The sequence below is a fragment of the Zootermopsis nevadensis genome, unplaced genomic scaffold (genome assembly GCF_977971745.1).
Source record: "Zootermopsis nevadensis isolate Lab colony 2312 unplaced genomic scaffold, Znev_1.0 Znev_ptg000012l, whole genome shotgun sequence".
In the NCBI taxonomy this organism is placed as follows: Eukaryota; Metazoa; Arthropoda; class Insecta; order Blattodea; family Termopsidae; genus Zootermopsis; species Zootermopsis nevadensis.
Window position 1 is genome coordinate 2,038,677 of NW_028259144.1, and position 19,574 is coordinate 2,058,250.

General features: G+C 37.2%; 2 protein-coding genes across 2 annotated transcripts in view; one reads left to right on the forward strand and one right to left on the reverse strand.

The window, feature by feature from the left end:
- The window catches only part of LOC110837165 (uncharacterized), a 34,183-nt gene extending 16,914 nt beyond the window's left edge, over positions 1-17,269 (forward strand). The window contains exons 9-16 of the mRNA XM_087347567.1: positions 1,114-1,341; positions 2,482-2,700; positions 5,593-5,793; positions 6,934-7,152; positions 10,044-10,244; positions 11,385-11,609; positions 14,504-14,731; positions 15,872-17,269. Of these exons, the coding sequence (XP_087203693.1) occupies positions 1,114-1,341; positions 2,482-2,700; positions 5,593-5,793; positions 6,934-7,152; positions 10,044-10,244; positions 11,385-11,609; positions 14,504-14,731; positions 15,872-16,435 (2,085 nt within the window). The 3' untranslated portion in view covers positions 16,436-17,269. The remainder of the gene's footprint in view (positions 1-1,113; positions 1,342-2,481; positions 2,701-5,592; positions 5,794-6,933; positions 7,153-10,043; positions 10,245-11,384; positions 11,610-14,503; positions 14,732-15,871) is intronic.
- The window catches only part of LOC110840259 (uncharacterized), a 341,537-nt gene that overhangs the window by 197,338 nt on the left and 124,625 nt on the right, over positions 1-19,574 (reverse strand). The window lies entirely within an intron of this gene.

Genomic DNA, 19,574 nt, shown 5'->3' on the forward strand with positions numbered 1-19,574 from the left:
TGTTTCGAAGGACGTGGACAATTTAAATCTTACCACTGTTTGTCCGGACACCCCCCCCCTTCCGGTTTGGGTTGTCAACTCTCCACGTCTATATACGATTCTTTTAATCTCTTTTGCACATTGCATATAGGCTACCAAAAAAAAATGTCAGGTTATTGCAAAAGATAAAGAAACATTCGAAATCAGAAAGAAGGAAATTTTAACATATTTCAGATTACAACTAGGTCTTCTTGTAGATCAACCGAGACCGAGAGGTTCTGGAACTTCTAAAGATGGCAACACTGCACGACGATTCTTTGAAAATCCTGAAATATCGGCGAATATTACCGGAATTAATGAAGATCTTATTCGCCGATTTTTATATAATTTTTGTACACCTTGTCCTGTGGATAGGCAGTGAATGTTGAGGCATTTGATAAATATACCATGGAAAGAGCAAATTTATATGTTAATTTATATCCATGGTACTGTATGCCTGCAAGTGTCCACAAGATACTGATTCATGACGGAAAAATTACAGAATCTGCCTATCGGATTGTTATCTATGCCCAAGAGGTCGGCACAAAGATGTGCGAAGATACAGACTCGATCACACCAGGAAATGTTCGCGCGAACGAAATTTAGAAGATGTCTTGCAAATGTTACTAGTTTCTTCTGATTCTTTAATATCGCAGATTAAACAGCCCTCGATAGCAAGGAAGACACGTTTACCTTCTGAAGTACTCAAATTATTGAAGGAACCGGATATCGATACTGATAAGCAACAACATGAGGACGAGGAAGGATACAGCTCTTCGGATGCTTCGGATGTCTCTTCCGATGAAGAACACTGACATGAATAATGCTCTGAGTTAAATATTTATGTATTAATGTTGTGTATCCGAAAGTAAAGTAGCTTTTATAATTATATTTGCAGTGTAGTGATAATTTGTTTCTACTAACATGATTTGCATGCATTATTTTTCCGTATTCAGAGGCGTATTTCGCCCTTTTTACACATAAAACTACTTAATATATATTATAAAATAATATATCGCACTTTTTGCTGTCAGAATTTTCATCTTCAATATTCAGATTAAAATAAATCAGATTTTAATTTTTCTTCTAATTCAGTTGCCGCTTTATGTCGTGAGAGAGATATTCCAGTTCCTGGATATGACGTCGATATTGGAACCTCTGTCACCCGCACCTGAGTCTGAGGTTCTTATAATAGAGAAGCCAGAGGAGCCAGGGTCGTCGAAAACGGGGTCGAAGTTGAAAAGAAAAGGACCGATTACCCCAGCACTGAAATTGACCGTGCCGGAAGGCGAGAGGGGTAAAAAAAGAATCAAGAAGAAACCGGTAAAGTATCTTGTTCTTATCTTCAAATACTATCTAATAGAATATTTTCACTAGCAAAGTGATACAGATATTTATTCCCACGTCCATTGCCTTTGAGGAGTAATCATACCGAATTTCGTGTTAAAGTTATTTTCCCCTCCCTTCATATTTTACGGGAATGCTGCGCCATATAGTCTGCCAGAAGTTCACCAACATTTCAGAGGTCCTTGCTGCCTCCATCGTCAGAGCGATCGGTAAATGTGAACCAGACTACACGGCGCAACAACCCAGAAGACATTTATCTTCGAACTCGCCGCCGTGAAAAACCTAAAATCCCGCATTTACAGAAATGGCTATGATTTCGATGACTGGTTTAACTCTCAATCAGAATCGAGATATCGATTTCAAATAAAATTATTTATGCTAATTGTTAGTTCTGTGGTGCATTTATAAAATGTGGTTAGTCAGTTCGATCTGTTCAGACCCATTTAATTCTCAACCACATTATTTTCTCCCCTCCACCGTAAACCACATACAGTGGTCTCTCAGGCACGTGAAATGCACGTGCAGTGCATAATATGTGTGAAATATGAGGGGAGTAGACAATCAGATCAAGCCCTATATTTGTTTGGTTGTATGGTAGTCCTATGCCAACAAACAAACAATAAACATTTAAAAATGTTAGAAACTTCGAATTTCTGAGAGATCAGTTAAGTGACAGCAGAGATGTCCGCTCATACCAAATATAATATTAAATACAGATGAAATTAAAGCAGATCACACGCGTTGTTTCGTGTTTAGTGAGGTAAAATAATGAAGATTTTAAAAGATTAATATTATAAATTTGCTTTACGGTAAACATACGTGGGCATACTCGTATTTATATTAGCTTGGAATCCTTCACAGGAATGAGATTGAAAAGAAATTATAGGACAGAAAGTCGTAACATATAAATTCTGAAGAAATCAAAACGTCTTTATCACAAGCGAACAGGTCAGGATAATCTAATGGTAGACATACAAAACAAACTTGATAACAAGGGCAATTTTATTCATGAAATTAGACACCTACCTCCTCGCAACATGCTGGTTCTGGAGGTTGGTTATAAACTTCAAAATTATATACGGCTAGATTTATACATTCTGCCTGCTATCTCCACAGGTAGAAGAATCTAAACCGGGCAGAGTATCAGTTCCTGGTGGCCACGCGACTCCTTCCACATCTAGGCAGCCCGACCCAGACCCAGACCCCTACCCCATCCCCATCCTACCGACTGCCATCCATTGCCCAGTAAACAAGATCCCAAATATGATTTGCCTTTGGTTTGGAACTAAAGATGAGTTAGCGGAACACTTGAGGGGTGCACACTCGCATCTTATGGTAAGTCGTAGCTTCGGATGCCGGGCTACTAGTACGACTATGGCACTAATACTCTACAAGGATGAAGTGTTCCTCTATTACAAGTTGATTACAGAAGATAGGAATTGGCACATATTTTTACAGAAAGCTGGTATCACGCAGCAGCATTTTAATTACAGTATCACGCTTAGCACAGGTTTGCCAGTAAACGATAGCATCAGCACGTTTTCCGTGACTGATATTTCAGATAAGTTCGAATGTATTTACAGAAATGCTTTTACATGCACGCATTTTGCTATAGAACCTTACATATCAGGCAACGAAGTGAACATGACGGTAACAATAGAAGCTAACTCTTGGGATTAAAACCTTGTGCCCCTCTATCAGAACATCGGACTATCTACTGTATGGCAACCGGAAGTTATTGAGGAACGTATGTAGTATATTTTGTAATAGGTTTTGTATAAATATCTCCATTCTTTTTATACATATGGCACGCTAACTCAATTATGGCGCTTTTACTGATAATTTTTCATCTTTCCGATTTTCACATAGAATTTTAGTTGCTAGACTAATCGAGAGGGGCGACCAAATTCACGTAAAAATATAGATTAGAGTATGCACTTTAAGATGAGGCCTGTTTCGTTTGCTAGTTTTTGCTAATGTGAGTGTCATGAATTTTTTTTCTCCAGAATTATAAGAAATATATCCGTTGTTGTGCAAAAGGAATACAGATTGTGATGAACTTTATGCTTATATTCTTAAAAGATTAGATATTGTTATTCTGAAAATAGAAACCGTTTATAAGAGTGACTTTGAAGAATCTGCGTAGCAATTTTAATAAAAAGTGGGTACAGTGTCACCGCAATAAGAATTTCTTTTTAGATAAGATTTCTAACTGGTTAGATGTGAATCTAAATTTGCCAGAAACATTAGTAGAGCAGATAAAACAAAAGTAAGAGGGATGAGCCATCGACACGTGGGGTCAGGGGTAGGCGAAGAAAACTTTTTCAAGAATGTAGTGATTGAGGAAAACGGAAAAAAATTCAGCCTTTAGTGGAAATTCACTCAAGCGAAGAACTGGTATATGCTGCAAAATATTCTTTACATGCATCTGGTAAGAGAGATGCTGCAGTTATTCTAAAGGGAATGACAGAAACACCAAAAAGGGCTTACAAAGCAGCAGTACATTTACGCCAGAGGAGGCTTTAGCTCTTTTTTTTGTATAAAATAGATTCACAAAGCAGCAGTATCTTAACATCCGAAAATAGGCCAAAATGAGGTATTCTGACATATAAGTAAGGCTACAGTCAGTTACAGATAAAACTATTGAGAGGCTTATAATTTCACAAGTGATAAAAGAATATGTATCCAGTAATGAACAATTGCATGTAATTTTTAAGTGGGGTTGTTGTGGTTATAGTGGCCATAGCACCTAAAAAACAAAGATTCAACTACACTACCCCTAGTGATGCCAGTATTTTTGTAATCTCATATATGCCCCTGCAGCTTTATGCAACATTCTCCTCAAACACACGAAACAAAATTTTATGGCGAAACCCAAGGCCTTCGTCCACAAGGCTCTGCAGGCCAACAAAATTATTAATGGGAAAAGAGACCACCGATTTGACAGTAAGAGAAATTGAAAACTTTGAGAAAGAAATTGAACTACTGACCCCAACCAAATTAAATCATAATGGAAGTGAACTGTTTGTCAACCAAACATTTGTGATGGCAATGGTTGACGGAAAGGTATGCAGTTCATTAAAAGAACAATCATCACAAAACTGCTATGTATGTGGAGCTGTTTCGAAGGACGTGGACAATTTAAATCTTACCACTGTTTGTCCGGACACCCCCCCCCCTTCCGGTTTGGGTTGTCAACTCTCCACGTCTATATACGATTCTTTTAATCTCTTTTGCACATTGCATATAGGCTACCAAAAAAAAATGTCAGGTTATTGCAAAAGATAAAGAAACATTCGAAATCAGAAAGAAGGAAATTTTAACATATTTCAGATTACAACTAGGTCTTCTTGTAGATCAACCGAGACCGAGAGGTTCTGGAACTTCTAAAGATGGCAACACTGCACGACGATTCTTTGAAAATCCTGAAATATCGGCGAATATTACCGGAATTAATGAAGATCTTATTCGCCGATTTTTATATAATTTTTGTACACCTTGTCTTGTGGATACACAGTGAATGTTGAGGCATTTGATAAATATACCATGGAAAGAGCAAATTTATATGTTAATTTATATCCATGGTACTGTATGCCTGCAAGTGTCCACAAGATACTGATTCATGACGGAAAAATTACAGAATCTGCCTATCGGATTGTTATCTATGCCCAAGAGGTCGGCACAAAGATGTGCGATGATACAGACTCGATCACACCAGGAAATGTTCGCGCGAACGAAATTTAGAAGATGTCTTGCAAATGTTACTAGTTTCTTCTGATTCTTTAATATCGCAGATTAAACAGCCCTCGATAGCAAGGAAGACACGTTTACCTTCTGAAGTACTCAAATTATTGAAGGAACCGGATATCGATACTGATAAGCAACAACATGAGGACGAGGAAGGATACAGCTCTTCGGATGCTTCGGATGTCTCTTCCGATGAAGAACACTGACATGAATAATGCTCTGAGTTAAATATTTATGTATTAATGTTGTGTATTCGAAAGTAAAGTAGCTTTTATAATTATATTTGCAGTGTAGTGATAATTTGTTTCTACTAACATGATTTGCATGCATTATTTTTCCTTATTCAGAGGCGTATTTCGCCCTTTTTACACATAAAACTACTTAATATATTTTATAAAATAATATATCGCACTTTTTGCTGTCAGAATTTTCATCTTCAATATTCAGATTAAAATAAATCAGATTTCTATTTTTCTTCAGATTCAGTTCCCGGATCTGACGTCGATATTGGAACCTCAGACAGCCGAACCTGAGTCTGAGGTTCTTATAATAGAGAAGCCAGAGGAGCCAGGGTCGTCGAAAACGGGGTCGAAGTTGAAAAGAAAAGGACCGATTACCCCAGCACTGAAATTGACCGTGCCGGAAGGCGAGAGGGGTAAAAAAAGAATCAAGAAGAAACCGGTAAAGTATCTTGTTCTTATCTTCAAATACTATCTAATAGAATATTTTCACTAGCAAAGTGATACAGATATTTATTCCCACGTCCATTGCCTTTGAGGAGTAATCATACCGAATTTCGTGTTAAAGTTATTTTCCCCTCCCTTCATATTTTACGGGAATGCTGCGCCATATAGTCTGCCAGAAGTTCACCAACATTTCAGAGGTCCTTGCTGCCTCCATCGTCAGAGCGATCGGTAAATGTGAACCAGACTACACGGCGCAACAACCCAGAAGACATTTATCTTCGAACTCGCCGCCGTGAAAAACCTAAAATCCCGCATTTACAGAAATGGCTATGATTTCGATGACTGGTTTAACTCTCAATCAGAATCGAGATATCGATTTCAAATAAAATTATTTATGCTAATTGTTAGTTCTGTGGTGCATTTATAAAATGTGGTTAGTCAGTTCGATCTGTTCAGACCCATTTAATTCTCAACCACATTATTTTCTCCCCTCCACCGTAAACCACATACAGTGGTCTCTCAGGCACGTGAAATGCACGTGCAGTGCATAATATGTGTGAAATATGAGGGGAGTAGACAATCAGATCAAGCCCTATATTTGTTTGGTTGTATGGTAGTCCTATGCCAACAAACAAACAATAAACATTTAAAAATGTTAGAAACTTCGAATTTCTGAGAGATCAGTTAAGTGACAGCAGAGATGTCCGCTCATACCAAATATAATATTAAATACAGATGAAATTAAAGCAGATCACACGCGTTGTTTCGTGTTTAGTGAGGTAAAATAATGAAGATTTTAAAAGATTAATATTATAAATTTGCTTTACGGTAAACATACGTGGGCATACTCGTATTTATATTAGCTTGGAATCCTTCACAGGAATGAGATTGAAAAGAAATTATAGGACAGAAAGTCGTAACATATAAATTCTGAAGAAATCAAAACGTCTTTATCACAAGCGAACAGGTCAGGATAATCTAATGGTAGACATACAAAACAAACTTGATAACAAGGGCAATTTTATTCATGAAATTAGACACCTACCTCCTCGCAACATGCTGGTTCTGGAGGTTGGTTATAAACTTCAAAATTATATACGGCTAGATTTATACATTCTGCCTGCTATCTCCACAGGTAGAAGAATCTAAACCGGGCAGAGTATCAGTTCCTGGTGGCCACGCGACTCCTTCCACATCTAGGCAGCCCGACCCAGACCCAGACCCCTACCCCATCCCCATCCTACCGACTGCCATCCATTGCCCAGTAAACAAGATCCCAAATATGATTTGCCTTTGGTTTGGAACTAAAGATGAGTTAGCGGAACACTTGAGGGGTGCACACTCGCATCTTATGGTAAGTCGTAGCTTCGGATGCCGGGCTACTAGTACGACTATGGCACTAATACTCTACAAGGATGAAGTGTTCCTCTATTACAAGTTGATTACAGAAGATAGGAATTGGCACATATTTTTACAGAAAGCTGGTATCACGCAGCAGCATTTTAATTACAGTATCACGCTTAGCACAGGTTTGCCAGTAAACGATAGCATCAGCACGTTTTCCGTGACTGATATTTCAGATAAGTTCGAATGTATTTACAGAAATGCTTTTACATGCACGCATTTTGCTATAGAACCTTACATATCAGGCAACGAAGTGAACATGACGGTAACAATAGAAGCTAACTCTTGGGATTAAAACCTTGTGCCCCTCTATCAGAACATCGGACTATCTACTGTATGGCAACCGGAAGTTATTGAGGAACGTATGTAGTATATTTTGTAATAGGTTTTGTATAAATATCTCCATTCTTTTTATACATATGGCACGCTAACTCAATTATGGCGCTTTTACTGATAATTTTTCATCTTTCCGATTTTCACATAGAATTTTAGTTGCTAGACTAATCGAGAGGGGCGACCAAATTCACGTAAAAATATAGATTAGAGTATGCACTTTAAGATGAGGCCTGTTTCGTTTGCTAGTTTTTGCTAATGTGAGTGTCATGAATTTTTTTTCTCCAGAATTATAAGAAATATATCCGTTGTTGTGCAAAAGGAATACAGATTGTGATGAACTTTATGCTTATATTCTTAAAAGATTAGATATTGTTATTCTGAAAATAGAAACCGTTTATAAGAGTGATTTTGAAGAATCTGCGTAGCAATTTTAATAAAAAGTGGGTACAGTGTCACCGCAATAAGAATTTCTTTTTAGATAAGATTTCTAACTGGTTAGATGTGAATCTAAATTTGCCAGAAACATTAGTAGAGCAGATAAAACAAAAGTAAGAGGGATGAGCCATCGACACGTGGGGTCAGGGGTAGGCGAAGAAAACTTTTTCAAGAATGTAGTGATTGAGGAAAACGGAAAAAAATTCAGCCTTTAGTGGAAATTCACTCAAGCGAAGAACTGGTATATGCTGCAAAATATTCTTTACATGCATCTGGTAAGAGAGATGCTGCAGTTATTCTAAAGGGAATGACAGAAACACCAAAAAGGGCTTACAAAGCAGCAGTACATTTACGCCAGAGGAGGCTTTAGCTCTTTTTTTTGTATAAAATAGATTCACAAAGCAGCAGTATCTTAACATCCGAAAATAGGCCAAAATGAGGTATTCTGACATATAAGTAAGGCTACAGTCAGTTACAGATAAAACTATTGAGAGGCTTATAATTTCACAAGTGATAAAAGAATATGTATCCAGTAATGAACAATTGCATGTAATTTTTAAGTGGGGTTGTTGTGGTTATAGTGGCCATAGCACCTACAAACAAAGATTCAACTACACTACCCCTAGTGATGCCAGTATTTTTGTAATCTCATATATGCCCCTGCAGCTTTATGCAACATTCTCCTCAAACACACGAAACAAAATTTTATGGCGAAACCCAAGGCCTTCGTCCACAAGGCTCTGCAGGCCAACAAAATTATTAATGGGAAAAGAGACCACCGATTTGACAGTAAGAGAAATTGAAAACTTTGAGAAAGAAATTGAACTACCGACCCCAACCAAATTAAATCATAATGGAAGTGAACTGTTTGTCAACCAACAATTTGTGATGGCAATGGTTGACGGAAAGGTATGCAGTTCATTAAAAGAACAATCATCACAAAACTGCTATGTATGTGGAGCTGTTTCGAAGGACGTGGACAATTTAAATCTTACCACTGTTTGTCCGGACACCCCCCCCCCTTCCGGTTTGGGTTGTCAACTCTCCACGTCTATATACGATTCTTTTAATCTCTTTTGCACATTGCATATAGGCTACCAAAAAAAAATGTCAGGTTATTGCAAAAGATAAAGAAACATTCGAAATCAGAAAGAAGGAAATTTTAACATATTTCAGATTACAACTAGGTCTTCTTGTAGATCAACCGAGACCGAGAGGTTCTGGAACTTCTAAAGATGGCAACACTGCACGACGATTCTTTGAAAATCCTGAAATATCGGCGAATATTACCGGAATTAATGAAGATCTTATTCGCCGATTTTTATATAATTTTTGTACACCTTGTCCTGTGGATAGGCAGTGAATGTTGAGGCATTTGATAAATATACCATGGAAAGAGCAAATTTATATGTTAATTTATATCCATGGTACTGTATGCCTGCAAGTGTCCACAAGATACTGATTCATGACGGAAAAATTACAGAATCTGCCTATCGGATTGTTATCTATGCCCAAGAGGTCGGCACAAAGATGTGCGAAGATACAGACTCGATCACACCAGGAAATGTTCGCGCGAACGAAATTTAGAAGATGTCTTGCAAATGTTACTAGTTTCTTCTGATTCTTTAATATCGCAGATTAAACAGCCCTCGATAGCAAGGAAGACACATTTACCTTCTGAAGTACTCAAATTATTGAAGGAACCGGATATCGATACTGATAAGCAACAACATGAGGACGAGGAAGGATACAGCTCTTCGGATGCTTCGGATGTCTCTTCCGATGAAGAACACTGACATGAATAATGCTCTGAGTTAAATATTTATGTATTAATGTTGTGTATTCGAAAGTAAAGTAGCTTTTATAATTATATTTGCAGTGTAGTGATAATTTGTTTCTACTAACATGATTTGCATGCATTATTTTTCCGTATTCAGAGGCGTATTTCGCCCTTTTTACACATAAAACTACTTAATATATTTTATAAAATAATATATCGCACTTTTTGCTGTCAGAATTTTCATCTTCAATATTCAGATTAAAATAAATCAGATTTCTATTTTTCTTCAGATTCAGTTCCCGGATCTGACGTCGATATTGGAACCTCAGACAGCCGAACCTGAGTCTGAGGTTCTTATAATAGAGAAGCCAGAGGAGCCAGGGTCGTCGAAAACGGGGTCGAAGTTGAAAAGAAAAGGACCGATTACCCCAGCACTGAAATTGACCGTGCCGGAAGGCGAGAGGGGTAAAAAAAGAATCAAGAAGAAACCGGTAAAGTATCTTGTTCTTATCTTCAAATACTATCTAATAGAATATTTTCACTAGCAAAGTGATACAGATATTTATTCCCACGTCCATTGCCTTTGAGGAGTAATCATACCGAATTTCGTGTTAAAGTTATTTTCCCCTCCCTTCATATTTTACGGGAATGCTGCGCCATATAGTCTGCCAGAAGTTTACCAACAATTCAGAGGTCCTTGCTGCCTCCATCGTCAGAGCGATAGGTAAATGTGAACCAGACTACACGGCGCAACAACCCAGAAGACATTTATCTTCGAACTCGCCGCCGTGAAAAACCTAAAATCCCGCATTTACAGAAATGGCTATGATTTCGATGACTGGTTTAACTCTCAATCAGAATCGAGATATCGATTTCAAATAAAATTATTTATGCTAATTGTTAGTTCTGTGGTGCATTTATAAAATGTGGTTAGTCAGTTCGATCTGTTTAGACCCATTTAATTCTCAACCACATTATTTTCTCCCCTCCACCGTAAACCACATACAGTGGTTTCTCAGGCACGTGAAATGCACGTGCAGTGCATAATATGTGTGAAATATGAGGGGAGTAGACAATCAGATCAAGCCCTATATTTGTTTGGTTGTATGGTAGTCCTATGCCAACAAACAAACAATAAACATTTAAAAATGTTAGAAACTTCGAATTTCTGAGAGATCAGTTAAGTGACAGCAGAGATGTCCGCTCATACCAAATATAATATTAAATACAGATGAAATTAAAGCAGACCACACGCGTTGTTTCGTGTTTAGTGAGGTAAAATAATGAAGATTTTAAAAGATTAATATTATAAATTTGCTTTACGGTAAACATACGTGGGCATACTCGTATTTATATTAGCTTTGAATCCTTCACAGGAATGAGATTGAAAAGAAATTATAGGACAGAAAGTCGTAACATATAAATTCTGAAGAAATCAAAACGTCTTTATCACAAGCGAACAGGTCAGGATAATCTAATGGTAGACATACAAAACAAACTTGATAACAAGGGCAATTTTATTCATGAAATTAGACACCTACCTCCTCGCAACATGCTGGTTCTGGAGGTTGGTTATAAACTTCAAAATTATATACGGCTAGATTTATACATTCTGCCTGCTATCTCCACAGGTAGAAGAATCTAAACCGGGCAGACTATCAGTTCCTGGTGGCCACGCGACTCCTTCCACATCTAGGCAGCCCGACCCAGACCCAGACCCCTACCCCATCCCCATCCCCATCCTACCGACTGCCGTCCATTGCCCAGTAAACATGATCCCAAATATGATTTGCGATTGGTTTGAAGCTAGAGATGGGTTAATACGACACATGTTCATTGCACACTCGGATATTAAGGTAAGTCGTAGCTTCGGATGCCGGGCTACTAGTACGACTATGGCACTAATACTCTACAAGGATGAAGTGTTCCTCTATTACAAGTTGATTACAGAAGATAGGAATTGGCACATTTTTTTACAGAAAGCTGGCATCACGCAGCAGCATTTTAATTACAGTATCACGCTTAGCACAGGTTTGCCAGTAAACGATAGCATCAGCACGTTTTCCGTGACTGATATTTCAGATAAGTTCGAATGTATTTACAGAAATGCTTTTACATGCACGCATTTTGCTATAGAACCTTATATATCAGGCAACGAAGTGAACATGACGGTAACAATAGAAGCTAACTCTTGGGATTAAAACCTTGTGCCCCTCTATCAGAACATCGGACTATCTACTGTATGGCAACCGGAAGTTATTGAGGAACGTATGTAGTATATTTTGTAATAGGGTTTGTATAAATATCTCCATTCTTTTTATACATATGGCACGCTAACTCAATTATGGCGCTTTTACTGATAATTTTTCATCTTTCCGATGTTCACATAGAATTTTAGTTGCTAGACTAATCGAGAGGGGCGACCAAATTCACGTAAAAATATAGATTAGAGTATGCACTTTAAGATGAGGCCTGTTTCGTTTGCTAGCTTTTGCTAATGTGAGTGTCGTGAATTTTTTTTCTCCAGAATTATAAGAAATATATCCGTTGTGCAAAAGGAATACAGATTGTGATGAACTTTATGCTTATATTCTTAAAAGATTAGATATTGTTATTCTGAAAATAGAAACCGTTTATAAGAGTGATTTTGAAGAATCTGCGTAGCAATTTTAATAAAAAGTGGGTACAGTGTCACCGCAATAAGAATTTCTTTTTAGATAAGATTTCTAACTGGTTAGATGTGAATCTAAATTTGCCAGAAACATTAGTAGAGCAGATAAAACAAAAGTAAGAGGGATGAGCCATCGACACGTGGGGTCAGGGGTAGGCGAAGAAAACTTTTTCAAGAATGTAGTGATTGAGGAAAACGGAAAAAAATTCAGCCTTTAGTGGAAATTCACTCAAGCGAAGAACTGGTATATGCTGCAAAATATTCTTTACATGCATCTGGTAAGAGAGATGCTGCAGTTATTCTAAAGGGAATGACAGAAACACCAAAAAGGGCTTACAAAGCAGCAGTACATTTACGCCAGAGGAGGCTTTAGCTCTTTTTTTTGTATAAAATAGATTCACAAAGCAGCAGTATCTTAACATCCGAAAATAGGCCAAAATGAGGTATTCTGACATATAAGTAAGGCTACAGTCAGTTACAGATAAAACTATTGAGAGGCTTATAATTTCACAAGTGATAAAAGAATATGTATCCAGTAATGAACAATTGCATGTAATTTTTAAGTGGGGTTGTTGTGGTTATAGTGGCCATAGCACCTAAAAAACAAAGATTCAACTACACTACCCCTAGTGATGCCAGTATTTTTGTAATCTCATATATGCCCCTGCAGCTTTATGCAACATTCTCCTCAAACACACGAAACAAAATTTTATGGCGAAACCCAAGGCCTTCGTCCACAAGGCTCTGCAGGCCAACAAAATTATTAATGGGAAAAGAGACCACCGATTTGACAGTAAGAGAAATTGAAAACTTTGAGAAAGAAATTGAACTACTGACCCCAACCAAATTAAATCATAATGGAAGTGAACTGTTTGTCAACCAAACATTTGTGATGGCAATGGTTGACGGAAAGGTATGCAGTTCATTAAAAGAACAATCATCACAAAACTGCTATGTATGTGGAGCTGTTTCGAAGGACGTGGACAATTTAAATCTTACCACTGTTTGTCCGGACACCCCCCCCCTTCCGGTTTGGGTTGTCAACTCTCCACGTCTATATACGATTCTTTTAATCTCTTTTGCACATTGCATATAGGCTACCAAAAAAAAATGTCAGGTTATTGCAAAAGATAAAGAAACATTCGAAATCAGAAAGAAGGAAATTTTAACATATTTCAGATTACAACTAGGTCTTCTTGTAGATCAACCGAGACCGAGAGGTTCTGGAACTTCTAAAGATGGCAACACTGCACGACGATTCTTTGAAAATCCTGAAATATCGGCGAATATTACCGGAATTAATGAAGATCTTATTCGCCGATTTTTATATAATTTTTGTACACCTTGTCCTGTGGATAGGCAGTGAATGTTGAGGCATTTGATAAATATACCATGGAAAGAGCAAATTTATATGTTAATTTATATCCATGGTACTGTATGCCTGCAAGTGTCCACAAGATACTGATTCATGACGGAAAAATTACAGAATCTGCCTATCGGATTGTTATCTATGCCCAAGAGGTCGGCACAAAGATGTGCGAAGATACAGACTCGATCACACCAGGAAATGTTCGCGCGAACGAAATTTAGAAGATATCCTGCAAATGTTACTAGTTTCTTCTGATTCTTTAATATCGCAGATTAAACAGCCCTCGATAGCAAGGAAGACACGTTTACCTTCTGAAGTACTCAAATTATTGAAGGAACCGGATATCGATACTGATAAGCAACAACATGAGGACGAGGAAGGATACAGCTCTTCGGATGCTTCGGATGTCTCTTCCGATGAAGAACACTGACATGAATAATGCTCTGAGTTAAATATTTATGTATTAATGTTGTGTATCCGAAAGTAAAGTAGCTTTTATAATTATATTTGCAGTGTAGTGATAATTTGTTTCTACTAACATGATTTGCATGCATTATTTTTCCGTATTCAGAGGCGTATTTCGCCCTTTTTACACATAAAACTACTTAATATATATTATAAAATAATATATCGCACTTTTTGCTGTCAGAATTTTCATCTTCAATATTCAGATTAAAATAAATCAGATTTTAATTTTTCTTCTAATTCAGTTGCCGCTTTATGTCGTGAGAGAGATATTCCAGTTCCTGGATATGACGTCGATATTGGAACCTCTGTCACCCGCACCTGAGTCTGAGGTTCTTATAATAGAGAAGCCAGAGGAGCCAGGGTCGTCGAAAACGGGGTCGAAGTTGAAAAGAAAAGGACCGATTACCCCAGCACTGAAATTGACCGTGCCGGAAGGCGAGAGGGGTAAAAAAAGAATCAAGAAGAAACCGGTAAAGTATCTTGTTCTTATCTTCAAATACTATCTAATAGAATATTTTCACTAGCAAAGTGATACAGATATTTATTCCCACGTCCATTGCCTTTGAGGAGTAATCATACCGAATTTCGTGTTAAAGTTATTTTCCCCTCCCTTCATATTTTACGGGAATGCTGCGCCATATAGTCTGCCAGAAGTTTACCAACATTTCAGAGGTCCTTGCTGCCTCCATCGTCAGAGCGATCGGTAAATGTGAACCAGACTACACGGCGCAACAACCCAGAAGACATTTATCTTCGAACTCGCCGCCGTGAAAAACCTAAAATCCCACATTTACAGAAATGGCTATGATTTCGATGACTGGTTTAACTCTCAATCAGAATCGAGATATCGATTTCAAATAAAATTATTTATGCTAATTGTTAGTTCTGTGGTGCATTTATAAAATGTGGTTAGTCAGTTCGATCTGTTCAGACCCATTTAATTCTCAACCACATTATTTTCTCCCCTCCACCGTAAACCACATACAGTGGTCTCTCAGGCACGTGAAATGCACGTGCAGTGCATAATATGTGTGAAATATGAGGGGAGTAGACAATCAGATCAAGCCCTATATTTGTTTGGTTGTATGGTAGTCCTATGCCAACAAACAAACAATAAACATTTAAAAATGTTAGAAACTTCGAATTTCTGAGAGATCAGTTAAGTGACAGCAGAGATGTCCGCTCATACCAAATATAATATTAAATACAGATGAAATTAAAGCAGATCACACGCGTTGTTTCGTGTTTAGTGAGGTAAAATAATGAAGATTTTAAAAGATTAATATTATAAATTTGCTTTGCGGTAAACATACGTGGGCATACTCGTATTTATATTAGCTTTGAATCCTTCACAGGAATGAGATTGAAAAGAAATTATAGGACAGAAAGTCGTAACATATAAATTCTGAAGAAATCAAAACGTCTTTATCACAAGCGAACAGGTCAGGATAATCTAATGGTAGACATACAAAACAAACTTGATAACAAGGGCAATTTTATTCATGAAATTAGACACCTACCTCCTCGCAACATGCTGGTTCTGGAGGTTGGTTATAAACTTCAAAATTATATACGGCTAGATTTATACATTCTGCCTGCTATCTCCACAGGTAGAAGAATCTAAACCGGGCAGACCATCAGTTCCTGGTGACCAAGCGACTCCTTCCACATCTAGGCAGCCCGACCCAGACCCAGACCCCTACCCCATCCCCATCCTACCGACTGCCATCCATTGCCCAGTAGACAAGATCCCAAATATGTATTGCCTTTGGTTTGGAACTAAAGATGAGTTAGCGGCACACGTGAGGGGTGTACACTCGGATCTTATGGTAAGTCGTAGCTTCGGATGCCGGGCTACTAGTACGACTATGGCACTAATACTCTACAAGGATGAAGTGTTCCTCTATTACAAGTTGATTACAGAAGATAGGAATTGGTACATATTTGTACAGAAAGCTGGTATCACGCAGCAGGATTTTAATTACAGTATCACGCTTAGCACAGGTTTGCCAGTAAACGATAGCATCAGCACGTTTTCCGTGAGTGATATTTCAAATCAGTTCGAATGTATTTACAGAAATTCTTTTACATGCGCGGAATGGTCTTTACAACATTACATATCAGGCAACGAAGTGAACATGACGGTAACAATAGAAGCTCGTTCTTGGTATTAAAACCTTGTGCCCCTCTATCAGAACATCGGACTATCTACTGTATGGCAAGCGGAAGTAGAACCTTAAGTATTACAAAAATTCATTTTACTTCTAAGGCCTCTTTTATTTTACGTAAAAAAATTACTGATGTAACAGGCCCGAATATAAGAACTGTATTGACGTCCAGAAATATTAACCAATGACTCAAATTGTTTTTTTGACAATGCAAATTAGTATTTTTAAATCATCGTAAAGTGTGTTTTAACTGAGAAATGACAATTAATTTTAAGTAAATTAAGAATCTGAATTTGATACGTAAACTTATTTTACGTGTCTGTAGACTACTTCAGAAACAGCACTTCCATATAAAATGTGTACAATACTGACAACAGGTAAAGAATCTTAAGTGCCAAAAATTGAGTTTGATTATTTTGTGCATTAGTGTGAACGCAGACCTGAATGTTAAGCTCAGTGTCTTGAGTGAAGTTAATCACACGAACCAGGACGAAAGCCTTAAAAATGTTGTTATATTCTTATTAGTAGTTTTTTTAAGATGTCATTAAATGTGTTTTTATTGAGATATGACATTTAGTATTAAGTAATAAGAAACCCAGGATATGTTAAACGTAATTCAATGAAAAATGTCACATCTGTTAGTAAGACCTTAAAATTTCCATATTCTGCAAAACTGCAAAATGTGTTTCAACTGAAGAACTCGCAATGTTAATTCAAATAAAGCGACGGTTTTGATTAGTTTTGCTATTTTTATCTGTAAACTTAGTCATGGGCAATACTTTTGTATCGAAAGATGAAAAAGACAATTTATTAAATAAATGTGTTAAATAAGTTCAGAAACAGTTACTTGACATTTGTACAACATAAGAATACCTTATTTGTATGCACCTGCATTTGTCATTCCGTTCAAAATATTGTTATAATCCTTTGGCATATCTCTTGTGCTGTATCTGTAATTGGCCTTCTGGCTGTTGATACAGCACTCTGACAACAAAGAATTTAAGAAAAACTCGATTGTTTAAAGCCATTATTAAGTAATAGCATAAACGAATATATCATATTGAATACTATATGTAATAGTGTTAGTAAAGAGAACCATATTTGCGCTCTGGATGGCTTCTTTGAGGTGGACACAGCTCGCAAAATTTTGCATCTGCAGGTAACCATCGTTAAACCAACAGGACGGTCACTAAACATTACCATTGCAATATTACATCTGCAGTCAAATTTCGAATAATAAGTCGTCGTGTGTTGTCTTAATCCAAAGAGACGAAATTCCTACCTAAGGATCGCACATTGGGATAAAACCAAGATCTAGCATTTTTGCTTGGATTCTGTTAATAAAGATCCCTTCTATAAGAATATTGCAAGAATACATGTTTTAAACAGGACTAGCGAACCCCAGCTTCTCTTATGTCAGTGTAACGGAGGAAGAGATGTTTATATTAGTAGTCGTGTACCAGACAGCTTGGAAGCAAGACCATTGTAGCAGCAGATGAAAGGAAAATCTTTTGATATTTTAAATGGAAGTTATTGAGGAACGTATGTAGTATATTTTGTAATAGGTTTTGTATAAATATCTCTATTCTTTTTTATACATATGGCACGCTAACTCAATTATGGCGCTTTTACTGATCATTTTTCATCTTTCCGATGTTCACATAGAATTTTAGTTGCTAGACTAATCGAGAGGGGCGACCAAATTCACGTAAAAATATAGATTAGAGTATGCACTTTAAGATGAGGCCTGTTTCGTTTGCTAGCTTTTGCTAATGTGAGTGTCGTGAATTTTTTTTCTCCAGAATTATAAGAAATATATCCGTTGTTGTGCAAAAGGAATACAGATTGTGATGAACTTTATGCTTATATTCTTAAAAGATTAGATATTGTTCTTCTGAAAATAGAAACCGTTTATAAGAGTGATTTTGAAGAATCTGCGTAGCAATTTTAATAAAAAGTGGGTACAGTGTCACCGCAATAAGAATTTCTTTTTAGATAAGATTTCTAACTGGTTAGATGTGAATCTAAATTTGCCAGAAACATTAGTAGAGCAGATAAAACAAAAGTAAGAGGGATGAGCCATCGACACGTGGGGTCAGGGGTAGGCGAAGAAAACTTTTTCAAGAATGTAGTGATTGAGGAAAACGGAAAAAAAATCAGCCTTTAGTGGAAATTCACTCAAGCGAAGAACTGGTATATGCTGCGAAATATTCTTTACATGCATCTGGTAAGAGAGATGCTGCAGTTATTCTAAAGGGAATGACAGAAACACCAAAAAGGGCTTACAAAGCAGCAGTACATTTACGCCAGAGGAGGCTTTAGCTTTTTTTTTGTATAAAATAGATTCACAAAGCAGCAGTATCTTAAAATCCGAAAATAGGCCAAAATGAGGTATTCTGACATATAAGTAAGGCTACAGTCAGTTACAGATAAAACTATTGAGAGGCTTTTGTAATCTCATATATGCTCCTGCAGCTTTATGCAACATTCTCCTCAAACACACGAAACAAAATTTTATGGCGAAACCCAAGGCCTTCGTCCACAAGGCTCTGCAGGCCAACAAAATTATTAATGGGAAAAGAGACCACCGATTTGACAGTAAGAGAAATTGAAAACTTTGAGAAAGAAATTGAACTACTGACCCCAACCAAATTAAATCATAATGGAAGTGAACTGTTTGTCAACCAAACATTTGTGATGGCAATGGTTGACGGAAAGGTATGCAGTTCATTAAAAGAACAATCATCACAAAACTGCTATGTATGTGGAGCTGTTTCGAAGAACGTGGACAATTTAAATCTTACCACCGTTTGTCCGGACCCCCCCCCCTTCCGGTTTGGGTTGTCAACTCTCCACGTCTATATACGATTCTTTTAATCTCTTTTGCACATTGCATATAGGCTACCAAAAAAAAAGTCAGGTTATTGCAAAAGATAAAGAAACATTCGAAATCAGAAAGAAGGAAATTTTAACATATTTCAGATTACAACTAGGTCTTCTTGTAGATCAACCGAGACCGAGAGGTTCTGGAACTTCGAAAGATGGCAACACTGCACGACGATTCTTTGAAAATCCTGAAATATTGGCGAATATTACCGGAATTAATGAAGATCTTATTCGCCGATTTTTATATAATTTTTGTACA